We start from the raw sequence: 16,303 nt of genomic DNA on the forward strand, positions 1-16,303 counted from the left end.
GTTTTTGAGAAAAGTGATTTAAACTAGATTTCCATTTGTGACCAGTTTCCCATTGCTGCCTCCATGTGAAAGTCTTTGATTTTAATAGTTAATACACAAAAGAGCAGTGTTTAAAAATCAAAGGAGTCGTCAGATATAGTGAGTGTTAGATGCACTCTGGTATGCCAGTCTTATTCTTCCTTCTTCTACAACAGCATGTATATGGTATAAGTCCAAAAATGCACTTTCAGCCTTTCTTACCTGGAATATGGCTATCCAGGCGTAGCCAATGTTGTCAAAGTTGACGGCTCCCTTGTGAGGATTTAAGTCTCCAGGGCGACACACATTATAGTACAGGTTCAAATTAATGCACCCATTAACACTTGCGCCTTCCGCCGCAGGGGTCGAACCAATCAGAGCTGAACTTTGGCGGGGGGGAGCCAACGAGCACTCAGCTCCACCCTCGGTGTAGGGCGGCACGTCATGGCAGCGCAGCATCCCATTCTCGCGGGGAGCGGAGCAGATAAAGGGGCTGTCTTCACCCTCCTCTGACATGTAGTAAAGAGACAAGTTGTACATTCTGGATGGAAACAGAATAACAAGAACATAAGACTGCGTTGTGAGAATGAAATGTAACTGCAACTGCATGTCAGTGTGTAAATATGATGACAATAATTTGAAGTAAAGATCTCCTGACTTGAATTTTATTGACTTCATGACTTGAACTGCTGACTTTCCTGCCTGCACAATGTCAATACAGATAATAATGTTGTTACTCTAATCCCCAGGAAGATGAACTGTTAAAGAATGTCCTGCTGCAGCAATACGCACTTTTAATACAGCAAATAAAACATATAATGAAAAATATTGGTAAGAAAACAACCTAAAAAAGACACTTCTATTCACAATCAGGTAGAATGTGTAAGCTTCCTCATGATTTCTAAAAAACAACTGGAGGACGAGCTAAAGCAAGTTTGCACATGTTGCCGTCAGATAGTTTCATACGGTACCAGAGGTCAGAGAAAACACAGCAAGCTGCTCTTCTGCTTCTTCCTTACCCACAGAAAGGATTCAGTAATATTAACTCTAGTACAATTTGTTCCATTACATCAAAAATAGAATTAGTTAAAGAATGTCTAAGTGACATTTTTGGCTTCCTGCGCTTGTGAACACTGGAGCAGTATTCCCCTTATCTCATCTCCTTCACTCCCCCACGGCTAAGTCGGTGTCTGCTATTTGCTCTGTCTGTGTGGTGTTCCTGTTTGTCCATCGGGAGATGTGGAACATATAGAAGACATGATATGATACATCTGTCAGAATAGGTTTATCTACCTCTCTTTGGGAGCTGGCTGAACAAAGTCTGTCCTCTCTGGTCCACTTCTACTACAATCTGTAGCTTGTTAAAAACTGTATCATTAGTAAAGATAATAAATGGCATCCTCATCTCCCTCCGTGTGTACATTTCTCACTTTTCTTTCTGCCTCGTAGAGTTTCTGAGGGTGTTACTCAGCTAACGTACTAGAACAAATTATAGTTTCTGTATTTTAGCTACAGGCGACACTTGACTGTTACGACGTTTTGTTTTACAGCTCGACACAAACTGTGACAAAGGAGAGAGGCAGAGAGAGAGAAGAGCAGAGAAGGACAAAGGCAGAGTGAAGGAGGAGTGTGCAAGCTGGAGGCACTGCTGGTCACCATATGGATGTAGAGAACACTGCGAGGTGTGGGGGAAATAAAAAATTTATTGCAGCTCTCTTGATGGAGTTTTTATTTTTCACTCCTTCCTGTTTTCTGTATACTCAAGGAAAACGGCATCCTAATTGTTTCTTCCAGCACATTCGATCAAGATTCGATTAGAGGAAGCCGCCTCCTTAGGGGCCATTTCTGCTACTTCCAGCCCAGAAACAAACGCAAAACCTTATCACGAGATAAAGTTCCTTACGTTCTAATGCTTTCTTCTCCCAGGAAGCAGCGGTTGCGCAGAAGCCCGGCCCACAGCTGGACCCCCACTATGCCGAAGATGAAAAAGACAAAGAAGCAGAGGAGGAGGACGTTTCCCAGCATGGGGAGCGTGTCCAACAGTAGCGTCACCAAGATCCTCATACCTACATGGTGCAACAGAAACAGTAACATAAATACATTTTTAGATTTCTCATATATTCAGAAAATGTTAACTTGACAAAAAATGATTTTGTCCCACACGCACAAACATCTAGAGTAGACAGGAGCCTTACGCTCGCATACAATATATTCTATATAGTGTTCCTCAAGGTGCAGCAGGTTGAAAACTTTATTGATCTCCAAAGCTTAGAACTTAAAATTCTATCCCCACAGTCAATATAATTACAAGCAAAGACAATAGTGAAAGAGACAGTTTGACATTATTTCATCCTCTGGTACTTGAACTCACGCTGCCCTGTGGCTAGTATTACGTAACCACATGCATTCAGCAGCGATGTCCAGTTGTCAGATATGTTTAACATCAGCAGATCGAGGTCCTTTTAGTCCACGTGTAGCTGCTAATTCTGAAATTGGCAGTGTGCTTGTGGTGTGGCACAATGTGATGTAAATTTATAACAAGTGAACAATGATTTGACAGGTTTAAGGATGAACCTAAACTGCACTAAGCTTAATGTTGTTTAGTAAATATTAAAAAACATAAATTAAATAAGTCAGGTCATACATATTTAGCCAGATTGTGTCGCCCTGTTGTGTACAAGTTGTGAAAGTGTCCTGATGTTTTCACTGAAGCACAAACTGTTCCCACTCAGAGGGAATGACTCATTAGTGTTTAGTGTGTAACTTCTTATTTGTGTGTGTCACTAAAAAGTATTTGTTTAGGACACAGCGGCACAGGAAGTACGAGTATTGTGCTGTAGTCTTCACAATGTGTACTAAATGGCAGTAAATCCATCCTTTCATCCTCCATCCATCATTCATCAATCCATTCTTTCTTTCTTAATAATTATTACTTAGTCCATCTGAAAATTGACATCCACTAAACACAATATTTCTGATTTCTCCAAAGATGTGATTCAGTAATACACATTTATTGCTTAGAGAAACACAGAAGGGGTCAGAAAACACACAGAGATCCTAGACAAAACTAGATTTATATTACATTTATGCCCAGTGGTACAATTCACTGTGTTGTGCTGGTTTAATTAAACTAATTAAATCAAATGGCCCACAAGTGGCAGAGTCGTTATTTAACACATTATTTTACTAAGATTGGATTGGAGTAGCGCTGAGAAGACAGGAAGTGACAAACAAAGATGTAAACTGATCCTTCTAAACTTTGTCTAATATTATTGTGTAATATATTATTTTTCCTTTGGAGCTTGAGATTCTCCCACTGAAATGACGATGCTTCGTCTTTAATCAGCACCTTTTCTTATGAGCCCTGCCAAGTGGCGACTCTGACCACATTTGATCATTTTCAAGACCTTCAGACAAAATGATAATTCATAAATTAAAGTTATGAAATAACAGTGTGTGTGCTGATGAGTGCTTCACTTATACAGCCCTGTATGACGTACAGGTTAAAATAACAAAACAACAATTAAAAATTGTAAGAATGACAATAAAATTACTGAATTAATGGCAATTATTTGATCTTTTCACCAAAAACAAGCCTAGTTCTAAAACCGATGAAACTATCAAACTATCACACACGTTACCAAACATTACGAGACCTTCACAGTCACATAATTGTTGCTAATTGTTAGCTGAATTGCGATGCTGCCTGACTTTGGGAGATAAACTGGTTCAAATAAAAAATAAATGCCAACCGACAGTACATGTTCATGTACATGGAAACATTATCAAACAAAGAACAACCACAAAGTCTGTCATGTGGATCCAATTCATCACTTCCAATTCATCTCACATCATTTGTAAATAGGTATTTCTTCGGTTCTTTCTTTTCTGACAGCACATGTAGTTGGGACAGGGGAAAATAGCTGAAGTGTATGACAAGACAGAGGATGTGCAGATCCCACTGCACGCAGCAGCCATGTAAACAAGAAATACACAGAGAGCGCTGCTCAATGTATCTAGGCTACAGCACAAAAACACACTGAGCGTCTGTGTAACAATGGATACTTCCCATCCACTTAAGCAGAAAGACAAACAGAGAGGACAGAGTGACAGTGTAATGTTTAAAGACAAACAGACGCTAAGTAGGAAGAGACAAACTTTAAACTGCCCATTAACCTGACTGGCTTGCAACCTCAACCACTTGATCTCAAATTAAATGGAAAAGTGCACTTCTGAATATATGAGTCTGTGGGCTTAGGGGTATCGTTGTGTCTTTTTTTTTTTTTTTTTTGTATCTACACTAACCTTGAGTTTCCAGCCTCAAGTCGTAACTCTCATTGTCATCCTCACTGGAATCCGCTCCCTCGATTTTTCTCTCCATCTGTGTACTTCTCTGTGTCAGATGCTCCAGGGAGCAACTCCAACGTCTTACAATAACAGAAGTTTGACTTCACCTTGTCCGTGGTGGTAAAGATTGTTTCTTTGGGCTGTTGTTTGAGCTTGCTGATAAGGTTATGCCTGATTTTATTATTATTATTATTATTTCCTCACAGAGAAACAGATGATCTGCTGTTTTTTAAGATCGACAAGCAGACAAATTTAACCCTGACCCAACACTCCTAGTCAGTGTACAGTAGTACAAATACTCCCATGTACAAATAACTATAACAATTAAAATAATTTTAACCTGACAAAATGATTTAAAACCTGTCCACTGAACAAAATGCCTACCAGTAGATGCAGCCAGCTTGGCCGATTGCCTAATGTATGCTGGTTAATAATCTTGGACGCTGTTATGACACCATTGTCTAGCGTTCCTCTTTAGCGGTGGATTCATGGCCACTTTTGTCACAGAGCTTTTAAGAAAATGACAAACTATGTACAAGTTCTTACTCCGCACTGGCGAGGCACAACCTCTGGAAGCGAGATTAAAGCAAACATCAACCTCAGATCATTGGTCAACTTCCTGCTAAGTGGTGAGAATACATTCACCAAAGTAAGATGGCTTGTTTGGTTCTGTTCAATGCAAACTTGTTGAATGATAACAGGTGAAATTTAGAATATAAACCTCTCCCTAGTCTTATATTAGACCCATGTAGATGATAAAAAAAAATGCCAGAAATACGTTATTTATTTAAATAAATACTCCACTTTTTTCTGTAGTTGACTAAATGATCGTGTAAAAGGATCAAATTGCATTAACCTGCAAATTCTGGTGTTAATCACTCACTAATTGCTAATTAAAAGGCCAGAATTAAGAACTATCAGTGCAGTGAATCACAAGCATGGGAGCAAATGATCTCACATTCATAATTTTTTATGTCCTCATCACTGATCAGCGACAGAATACCATTGGGCTATTTTCCAAAACAAACTTTGCAGCATAAGAAGCCCTTACTTGGTACTCTGTTGATGGCCCGCAGTGGCCTGAGCACTCGGACGGTACGGATGGCTGACAGGCTGGCATTATGGCCGTCCAGAGAATACTCCATCACCCTGAAGACACAGTCGTCAGAGAAAGGCAGAGACAGAGAGTTAATGTATAATAGTAGACAGACAGACACAGAACAGCAGCAAAAAACAGCGTGTACAGCCAAAATATAATATTACTTCTAACGACATGAATCCACATAATTACAGACATTTTATGACATTAATTACATAACATCAGAAGCTCAATTTCCTCTATAATGCAGCACATCTCAAATGTGATAATACCCAAGTAGGCAGAAAGATAGTTATGAGCCTGATTGTGCTTTTTATTTATTTTTTTGTACTCAGCTCTAATTGTGTCTGGCTGTGTGTGGAGTGTGTGTGGTCATACTAAGCTGGCCCATGGAGCGTGGGAGTAGCGTGTGAGTTCTGACCCTGCCTCTACCTCTTAGTGGATCCAGTCATCAGTCTGGGTCTGCAGCAGGAGCTGCAGACAAGCTTTGAAACTGGAAGTTGCATTTTGGAGTTGCTCAGGTGCATATTGTACATCCTTTATCTCACGAGGAGTCAAGATCCTAACTGACTGTTTTCACTTGTATTCATCTTTTCAGTTGCCTGTCTGCGAAGTTCAGTTTACAACTTGTGTGTTCACCTGAAAAACCTCTTGTTAGATGTCAATAAAGACCCGATAAATGATTTGACTGCAACATTTCAGTCTGATGAGACCTGATGGGGGTACTCTAGTTGCACTGGACAATAGTTTCTCCTACATTACATCCTTATTCCCCTAAATGGGTGAAACAGAAAACACAGTGTTCCTAAGTAAAGGACACTTCTATTTTGATAATAACAGGACATTTTGAGGACAAACACACAAAGAGGTACATAACCACATCTCCGGACCATCCTGATTTTCTTAGAAATACTGTTTGCTGTTAACCTCATGTTCAACATCACACCAACAGGCTGTTTTTTTTATGCGTAGCCAGCTGCTATGACATGACAGAAAATTCAGCAGTTTGTTGGCATGAGCAAAAAGCCCTGTGTGATACTCACCCAGCCATGACGATGACAAAGTCAAGCTGGTTCCACTTGTCACCAAGGTAACAATTGGGGCCAAAAATTCCCAGCGCCACCATCTTGATGACCATTTCCACAGCGAAGAAAGCAAATATACAGTCGTCCAATACCTGGTCATGACAGAAAACAAAGAGTGAATGGGAAATGTGGTCCACAACAACAACAAGAAGAAGAAATTGACTTCTTGCCAACAGAAAAAGGTCACATCGTTAGTAAGTTTTCTCATCAATACAGAGTCACATTTTGAGAGAAACTGTGGAAGTGCCAGAGGAGGTTGTCTGAAAAAGAATCCTTGTCTCCATTAGTTAGTTTCATCCCAGCAGGGAATAGCTGTAGCTTAGCATGGTTACAGCTGTGTCTCAATTAATTAGACATCTACCACAGCAAAAAAGAACGTCTTTGAATATAATGAGCACATGTCAGGATGCCAAGAAAATACATTACTGTACAGTAAGATCATGTTGAAGTGTGAGTGAATTACTGTTCGTTTACTTTACTAACTGGCTTTACTGTTATTGCTTTTCCACATCAACACAGACCACCACATGAAAGCAATTCCTACTATGAAGCAACATTTTGTTCACAAGCAATTATCATAAGTCCTTCACATCATTACTGTACACATTTGGCATGGACCCTTGTGGCAGAACAAGCTGTTTAGTCTTTATAATATTAAAGCTAATGCAGATCTTGGTGGCCTTAAAGTAAACTTTCCACGTGGAATTAATCTGTTCTTTATGTAAAAAAGGAAAAACTATAGTGACTCACATGCTTGTGTGGAAGAATACATGATACAGTTATTCAGCCTTGGGTTTATTTCCCTTTATATACGATGATAATGTTACTGCACTAACCTGTAGGATTCGGCACCACTCTGAATGACATTCGACATCTTCACAGGGCTGGAACATCCCCAGAGTCACGCAGTTGAGCAGGATCACCAGCATGGACACGTGCTCGAACCACGTACAGGAATGGGTTAAGGTTAAACCAAACATGGTGTGATTTCAAATAAACATCACAGGATGGAGGTTTGCATACTCAGAAACACACAGGAAGCAAAGCAAAAAAATATATGGCCTGAAATCTTCTGAAGATCATAAGACATACAGACCCAGAGAGCAGCAATAAAATCCATTGTAAGCCACTAACATCCACCATAAGAACATGTGAGTAAACAAACACCCGAGAGACGCTGGAACCTGATGTCTTTGCGAGTCTAATGCATCTAATGGGCCTAATAATGACCCAACTGGCTGCTAATCTACTTACGGACCATTTCATAAATTCACAAATGAACATTTTAATGGCTCCTTGTCTTCTGTGCATCCTGTTGTAGTGCTTCCTGGTATTGATCAGTGACAAAGAGACAAATCCATAAGAAAGGATTGTGTACCACAACTATGGATGTGTATTTTATAATCCTATATATCTGTGGTAATTATTTTAAAGATCGTAATAGAGAGAGGTATGACAGGAAGTATTCATGGAATGTTTGGAATGCATCAAAATGAAGTCCTACTTTCTTATCTCATAGAACATAATACAGATGTCAGCTGTCGCCTCTGTCCTGACTAAAAAGCACTTCTGCATAATCTTTTGTTGGTTTCCATTTGCTTGTTTTATCCTCTCTTTATCCTTTTTGAACTGCCAGAGAGATTATCTATTTAGGACAAAGCGGTTAGTTACAGAGGGCACCGCCAACAGTGGATTGTTTTCCTTTCTTTTAGCTTCTTTTCTTAAAAGGAGGCCCAAGTACCATCCATCTACAATTTCTTTTCATCAAAACAGATCAAAATCTGGTGGATTTCTTTCTTTGCAAGTGGATATTCAACGTGAGAACTCCTAAAATTCATCAGTGTAGCTGGAGTCTTACAAAGAAATCAAGTGCACTGACAACATGTTGCAGCATGATGCAATATTACAAATCACACTAGTCTATAAAAGCACATATAAAATAATAATAATACAAGGATATGTCTCATCATCTTAATGAGAAAAAAATACAAATCAAGAGCACAAAGAAAGGATGAGTGAGAAACAGGGAGAAGGTGGAAGGTGACAAGGAAAACAAGCAGGAAGCAGCCTTAAATCGTATCTCCTCAACTAGAAAAATGAACTGATGCTGCACTTTTTCTACTTTAGTTTAGCTTTAGTTACACACACACACACCCACACCCACACACACACACACACACACGGGAGTGATGCTGTTTGTTGCAGCACTGAATTCCCAGGGTGAATTCTGTTCTAATTAGAACGGGAGTTAAAGCACAAAACAAATGGTCCTCTGCATTACTCACACTGAGAGAAATACATATGGATTCACAACGTGCACACATAAATGCATGCGCACACATATTGTATGCAAATTCCATTAAGGTTTATGGTGCACACACACACAAATACAGAGAGAGAGACAATGGGGACTTGGTGCTGCGATCAGGGGCCAAGACAGGTTGTAGTATCAGCAAAAAAGTCTGACCTAAAACTTTTCCCCATTGTCTGTTAGACTAAGAAACAGCTGTGGCCTGCTGCAGATTTTCTAGCCTCACATGCAGAAAGTGTTGATAACTGATAAAGTTACTACAGAGCACTTACTACTACAATCACAACACAACTGCATCAAGTAAAAATTAAACATCCCCTCTGAGGGATACTTCTCTGTAATGGACACAAAAAGCCAAGTACACATGGAAGCTCTCAGCCCTGTCTGTAGTGAAAAATGGCATTTAGAAATAAAGTGGTGTAGTTTTAGAAGTAGTGTTTAAGGGAACTAAGTGCTAGTCTGTATTGGACATGTTAAAGGAAATGAATATATTGTTTGCAATTGCCAACAAGTGGGACATAGCAAAAAATTATTCATTATGCCTTTACATAATGGCTATAATGGACATATAACAGAAATGAAATGGATGCATTAGTATGTATTATTAATGTACATTAGGATTCCTACACACTCAGTGGAGATGCACATTGTGCATGTAATGTCTATGATAAATGGTTCATACTAGCTATCGACAGCTGAAGGAAACAACATTAACTGTTAACCCCTCAGTTTAGTTTGGGACATTTTTTATATACAATACAATTACATCTTTTTAATCCATTAATTACGGTCATTTCACATTTAGATACCAGGATCAGGATTTCCTGAGGTAACTACTTACCTCTGTCAAACCAACTAATGACTCAAACCTGTGTGCAAGGTGTTCCAGACACATTATTCATGGATACAAAATCAATAAAACTGTTAATCACATTATTGTATTTTGTATCCAGGGATGCAATATACATGTAAGCAGAAAACCTGCTATGCTGAAAACAGAATGGTCTGTGCCAATGGGCCAAAATCCTATTGCAAAGATACTGTATGTAACAGGGGGATATTCAAGTTAACCCTTGTGCTACTACAGTGGGAGGCAAAAATAAAGTTGCTTATCCCCTGGAAACACACACTTAAAAATATGAACGAGAGAAATAAACAATGGGTACCTGTGTATTTAAGCTTTTAATGTATGTAAAACAGAGGCAGGGTGAGTGGCATTTTGAAAGGAGCAGTCCAGCTTTATGTTCACACAAGAAGTGGATCATTTTATTCAATAATTCTGTGGAAGTAACAACAGCTCTGAGGCATTAGTGCTATCGTTGGTTGTATTACATGCACCCAATCCACAAATGAGTTAGCTGTGCATTTAGCTATCCCATCAGCGTGTGGTGCCCTCAGGGGAACAGCAATAAAACACTGTGTTAAGTCACAATGTGTTGTTGTGACTATTAATATAAAGAAAATAAAACATATTCACTCACACGGAAAATGCCGTGAGCTAGTTTGTGGCCATACAGTGTGTGCTTCAAACTTGCACGCAACTCACACTCTGAGGCAACGAACGTAAGGTTGATCCTTCCCTCACAGATGAAAGACTTGGTAATCTGCAGAAGTATTAAAATGGGAGATTTGAATATTCAGAGGATCTCTCTCTCTGTCCCTCTCATGTTTGTGCTTCCCTCTCTGTTTTTTCCTAAACCCCCTATAATCTCCACAGTCAACACCTCCTGATCCCCCTTCTGTCTTCTGATGCTGGGATAACTTTACCCACTGCTTATTCTCAAGCAGAGTCAGTGTTGCGTTTTATATATTTTACCATCAGGAAGTTTAAACGGTTACAAATTCTCCTACAGTTACACAAAACAATGGCATATAATACATAAAAACAACATGTAAACAGCTACAGTTCATAAGAGCTATCCATGACTGTGACAGGTCGCAGCAATAGCATGGTCATTTTAAATAGGAAACAGAACAGCTGTGGTCAAAATGTTGGTGCACATCAATAAATTATAAAAACCTTAGTGTTCTGTCATCTGTTTCATCTTTTTGTAGCACGTTGTCAGCACCTGGATTTTGATGTGCATTCAGCCAACAAATCTTTTTGACTAAACACTAGAGTAAGAAACATGTCGAGTGCTTTTCTACTGAAGGGTTCCCAACTGCATTGCCATTAACTTGACCTTCTCTGTGTACTGGTGCTCCGGTGTTTCTTATTTAAACCTTTAGGGCCAAGAGTTCAAATCTAAAAACACAAACTAAACTCTAAAAACAATTCATGACAGGGCACAGCTATTGGAAGGCTTTAGTTGTAAAGCAGATGCAGAAAGTTCAGCCTCTTTGTCACTGATCGTAGTGAATGGATGATAACTCCACACAGTGAGAGATACTGTAGACAATTTGCTGTCTATTCCATCTTGTGAAAGTTAAAGCCCCAAGGTGCCAAAAGTCCTTTTTATTGACTGGATTTATGATTCTCACTATCCTTTAGCTCCTCCATTATAACTTCAGTGGACTTTAGAGGGCACCATTTACTGCAGCGAAGGTCTACTAGAGCAGCAATTTGGTATTTCGCTCAAGGACAAAAGTAATTTAAAAAACTGCATTCATGTGATTAACAAAGGATATATCAGCTTGCAAATGTATCAAAACTGTTGGAGACAAAGCAGAGGCAAGCTACATTATAAAGGATGATCAAGAGCTCCCAGAAAAGACGGATGTATGAAGCATCAGCTGCATTTGTCACAATAAAGGTAATGAATCAATATCTGCTGTGCAAATGTGAACAATACAACCCTTCCAACGTAAAGAAGGCACCGATAGCCTAATGCAAATTAAGCATTTGTACGAGCCTGTTAAATTTGTAGCACCCTCTGTCACAACAAAGTCTCACACCTACAGGGACTGTGATAACACTTACACACTTTCACTAAGTGAACATTCACAAACGTGTTGCACTGGTACACATGTGTACCATAAGGGTGCAGCATGGTGTGCCTTTGTGTTTTTTTTCCCATCTAGACCTGAAAAGGACAGTAAACACGCTGCACCTTCACATGTTCAAAAGAGCTTTCATACCTTTGTGCTCACACACATACACAAGCACACACCTGTTTAGACACAAGTGGCTGCTGATGCATGAAAACAACAATTCCCCTACACAGCCTCTTAGGCATACATGGAAGCATACAAGTATGAATACACAGGAGAGGAGAGGTCTCAGTGCACACACACAACGTCAAACCCACTGTGCAACGCATACATAGTGTCAAGTCCACTCCAGTTGAGCTGTCAGGTCAGTGCCAATGCACCCAAGAGGAGGCTGCAGACAGCGTGGAGAGGAGAAAGGAAGGTGCATTAAACAACAAAAGAGCACTGGAGCAGTACAAACAGATGTCCAGTTGTCTTCCATCACAACAATTCATCCAGTCAGTGTGTTGTTTAATCAAATTAAAAGCACGATGTTCAGTTTTAGCTCAGGAGCAGAACTTATCCCTATCTGCTCCACGGCTTAGCTCACTTTGGTCTGCAAAAAGCTGCAAATTTAGCTTCTCCTGTGTGATTGCAGCTCTCAAACTTCCATTTGCACAAGTTGGCTTTGCTTAAAACCACTGTTGTGATGGTATAGAATTATTTCATCATGGCATCAGCGTGCACTTTTCTATCCATCCATTATTTTATTTTCTTGTACCATAGTGAGCCAGGCACTCAACCAGCACGTACAGGGAATCTAATTTTAAAAAATGTTCTGTGCAGATGTCATTGGTCACATTTATTGGTCACAATTGAAAGAGCCTCAGCACCTCCTGCCTGGAGCTTACCGGCTGTGTCAGGTGCAATTTCTTATCCAAGCGGATGCATTTTACCCTGTCTGGTTTGCTTTGTTTGCCTCACTCCCTCACATTTGGAGCTAAAGGAAAGGTATTTAATCTAGAGGTTTGGATCAACTCTGCCATAAAGACAGATGCCGAGGAGGAGGGAGCGAGTCTATGCATCCACACACAGATATAGGTAGAGAGCTGGAGAGAGGAAGCTGTGACATAAGCATGTTTAATATCGTTCTGCTATTAAGAGATCGTTGAAAATAAGATCAACTCCCCCCTCTCCCCCTACCCACTCCTCGGTGTTTTTCATCTCTCCTTCCTTCCCTCCTTTCCTCGACTCTCACCTTCACACCTTCTCTTTCTCTTCATATCTCTGAATTACTCACCCTCTATGTCTTCTCATAGCCTTTCACCTCCCCGCTTTCATCTCTGCACCCCCCCCCCCCCCCCACCCCCCTCACCGCCACTCTCTTCCTTCCTATTTTGCAATCTATTTCTCTGAAACCTCCCACCCCCTCCTTGTTTTTCATGCTCCAGACCATCCCTCTTTCATTAGAGGAGAGCAAACTCGATCCCATCAGATGTAATAACCTAATCACTATCTCTGCTCAGTTCAATCATCCGGCCAGCAGTGTGTGTGTGTATGTGTGTGTAGTACAGTCAGTAACAGACTAAGTGCACATGTGTATCTGTGTGTCTTGGTATGATGCACATACCAATTAACTAATTATTTACATCCACTGTAGTGTCCTTTGTCATTTCCATATCTGCTTTGGATATTATTACTCTGTACCAGCTGGTTTAGTATAAGCTGCCTGTATTAAATCCTGTCAAAGGCCAAGTTTAATGCAAAGAGTCAGAGAGAGGAGGTTGTACGACCAGAGAACGACCTGACTTTACAGCGCTAATGCACAGTCTGTGTTGGTTAAATATTAACGACAGATCCACATCGACCTAGTAAGTATTCACAGAAGACCACTATCTTTCCTTAACCCTAACCATGTGCTTTGACTTGCTACACATAAGCATTAAAATGTTAATCACGCTTCAGTTGGCAGCAGCGGACACTGTAAGGAGAAAAAAGTCTTTGCAGACGAGTGTAATATGAAGATTTTGTGCTTGATTTGGTGTGTAGATAGGAAATGCTTCCTCCGTATGTTGATATAATGAATATATGAACTGTGTGTTCTCACCTCGATACAGGAGATCTTTCATCCCCACAGCCGTCAGGCTCTACAACACCCTAACCAGCAGATGATCACTAACTACTTTTACTGTCTTTATCTACAACACTACCTATATTTCTCGTCAGAAATTAATAAAGTTGATCTTATCTTATCTTATTAGATGTAGACACGGTGGAGAATTATTATACTATGTATTTCTTCAGGGTAGTTTCACTGAAAGCAGCAACACCTTGATCACATTCACACACAGTTACACACTTTGACACCTGGACGCTGCACAGTTCCCACTACGCAGCATTAAGGGATTAAGGATCTTGCTGAAAGCATAAAACACTATCACTGCTTTTTCAGTTTGGATATAAGAAAATAACTATTATTTCATCAAAGTCTTCCTTTTTCTTCCTCCTTTTGGTTGCCAGTAAGGAAATGTGTGTTTACATTTTTCCTCTCCTGCATCGGGGCACTTGTAGACGATTTTTAAAGACCTTTCACTGATTTGCTGATGAGAAAATCTCAAAGGAGCTTATTGCTGCTTGAACAAGCCGACAGCTATGAATAGTTCTGCTGGGTTTCAGAGCTTCTCTAACTGCTGGCATCATGCTACAGACCATCACAGGCTGCTTCTCCTCCTTCCTTCATCCCTCCATTCACTGTTAATGAGCTCTGCTCCCCCTCTGCTCTCCTTTCTTCCTTTTTACCCTCTATCGCTCATCTCAAAAGTTTGCCGTGAGTCACTGCTGTAACCAAAATCTGCCCTTCTCGCTGTCGTGTTTGTCCTTTCCTCTTTTCTCTCCTCTCTCTCCTAGCATGTCCGTTCTCTCCACCTCTGCTTCTCCTCCTCGTCGCCTCCTAGTCGCCTCCTAGTGATCTCTCTCACTCTCTTGATGTGACAAGCGACTGCTTCCGATCCAGATTTCAAGCCATGTTTGATCGGAACGATTGTTCATTTATTTCACCATCTGTCACATATAACACACACACACACACACACACACACACACACACACACACACACATGCTCTACCTTTACCTAAAACATAAAAAAGACTCGCCCATGCTGTGATTAGAACTTTAGGGATATTTGCCAACAGAATGACTCGTTTCAGAGGCGCATGTGTCTTATGTGTCTTATGTCTACGGTGTGCGCGTGTTGTGTAAGCGCCTGTCTGTGTGAACTCCAGAGCTGCTCAGCTCACTAAAATCCCCGAAGACTTTAGCGATTCTGAAACAGAAACTCATAAATCAGCCTGTCCCTGAACTTGCTCCTCTGTCTCTCTCGTCTCATCTTTCCTCTTTCATCTCTTCCTTCCTGCATCCCTCCATCCCTCCTCCTCTAACACCCGTGAGAGGAGGCTGAGGCAGCAGTGACGCAGTTACACCAGGATTCCCTCTGTCTATCTGCTGTACGAGCTTTCATCACAGCCTTTTTAATCTTCTGTGTTGATGCCAGTGTTTGTTCATGTTGTTCCTGTTTTGAGAGCAACTTTACATCAGCTACAAGCATTGATTATATTCAACTGTTATTTCCCATTTCTCCCTAAAGTCTGACGTGGAGAGATAAACGTGTGTGTGTAATAAGACAGAGCACATAGTCTTTTTTAGTCTAGTGCAACAAAACAGAAACGGTTTCGACAAGTGTTTGTTCTCTGTTGTGTTTGAAAAGTGCAGATCCTGTACTAGATTGAACATTTTCTGACACACAACACACCTGAACCAAAGGCAGCCCAAGGTGAGATTCTCTTTTCTATGTCATCTGTCTTATCAGGTGCATGTGCAATGTGTGTGCAGGTACTGTATGTGTGTGGGAGAGACAGAGAGAGCCTTAAATAGGTCTGCATCTGGTGGGGCCTGGCCTTAAACCTGTACTGGCTCACACACACACACAGAGACACACATCAGGCTAGCCAACATGCCTGAAATGGATCAACCGTTCAGCTCAACCTTGAGGAATTGGCTCCTCTACATTTGCAGCAGTAGCAAAGGACCACAGACTCACACAAAACACTTAAGAAGGAGCCTGATGATATTCTATGTTTCTTACTATAAACAAAACCTTTGCAAAAACCAGAAGTAAGAACAAATTCACCCCATCTGCCATCCTGCTTCTATTAAGACTCATCAATACATATTAATGCATGGTTTAAAATAGACCCAAGCTGCCATGTGATTAAGAAAATTATTAAAGAAAAACTCTAACTTGTACTGTAAGATTGGGGGAAAGATTAAAAAAGAAACCGAAAATAACCAAAGTAGCAGAGACTGGACTGTTCCACGTGCCAGTGATGGTTGTTCTGAAGCCCTTTCACAACGTATTATGTTGACATAATTAATTCTGGCATGTGGGAGATATCAGAGGTCAGAAATTCCAAGAGGGATTTCCACTTCCCATTTAGCATCTCGGTTTAAATAACATGATGAGGACGCAACAAAAG

The 16,303-nt window shown here is 40.4% G+C and overlaps 1 protein-coding gene across 1 annotated transcript in view; it reads right to left on the reverse strand.

Moving 5' to 3' along the window:
• Positions 1–16,303, reverse strand: part of cacna1ha (calcium channel, voltage-dependent, T type, alpha 1H subunit a) — an 88,492-nt gene that overhangs the window by 35,492 nt on the left and 36,697 nt on the right. The window contains exons 3-7 of the mRNA XM_026354716.1: positions 7,386–7,497; positions 6,508–6,641; positions 5,417–5,514; positions 1,922–2,084; positions 241–559 (exon numbers count right to left, since the gene is read on the reverse strand). Of these exons, the coding sequence (XP_026210501.1) occupies positions 241–559; positions 1,922–2,084; positions 5,417–5,514; positions 6,508–6,641; positions 7,386–7,497 (826 nt within the window). The remainder of the gene's footprint in view (positions 1–240; positions 560–1,921; positions 2,085–5,416; positions 5,515–6,507; positions 6,642–7,385; positions 7,498–16,303) is intronic.

The sequence above is a fragment of the Anabas testudineus genome, chromosome 8 (assembly GCF_900324465.2).
Source record: "Anabas testudineus chromosome 8, fAnaTes1.2, whole genome shotgun sequence".
Taxonomy (NCBI): Eukaryota; Metazoa; Chordata; class Actinopteri; order Anabantiformes; family Anabantidae; genus Anabas; species Anabas testudineus.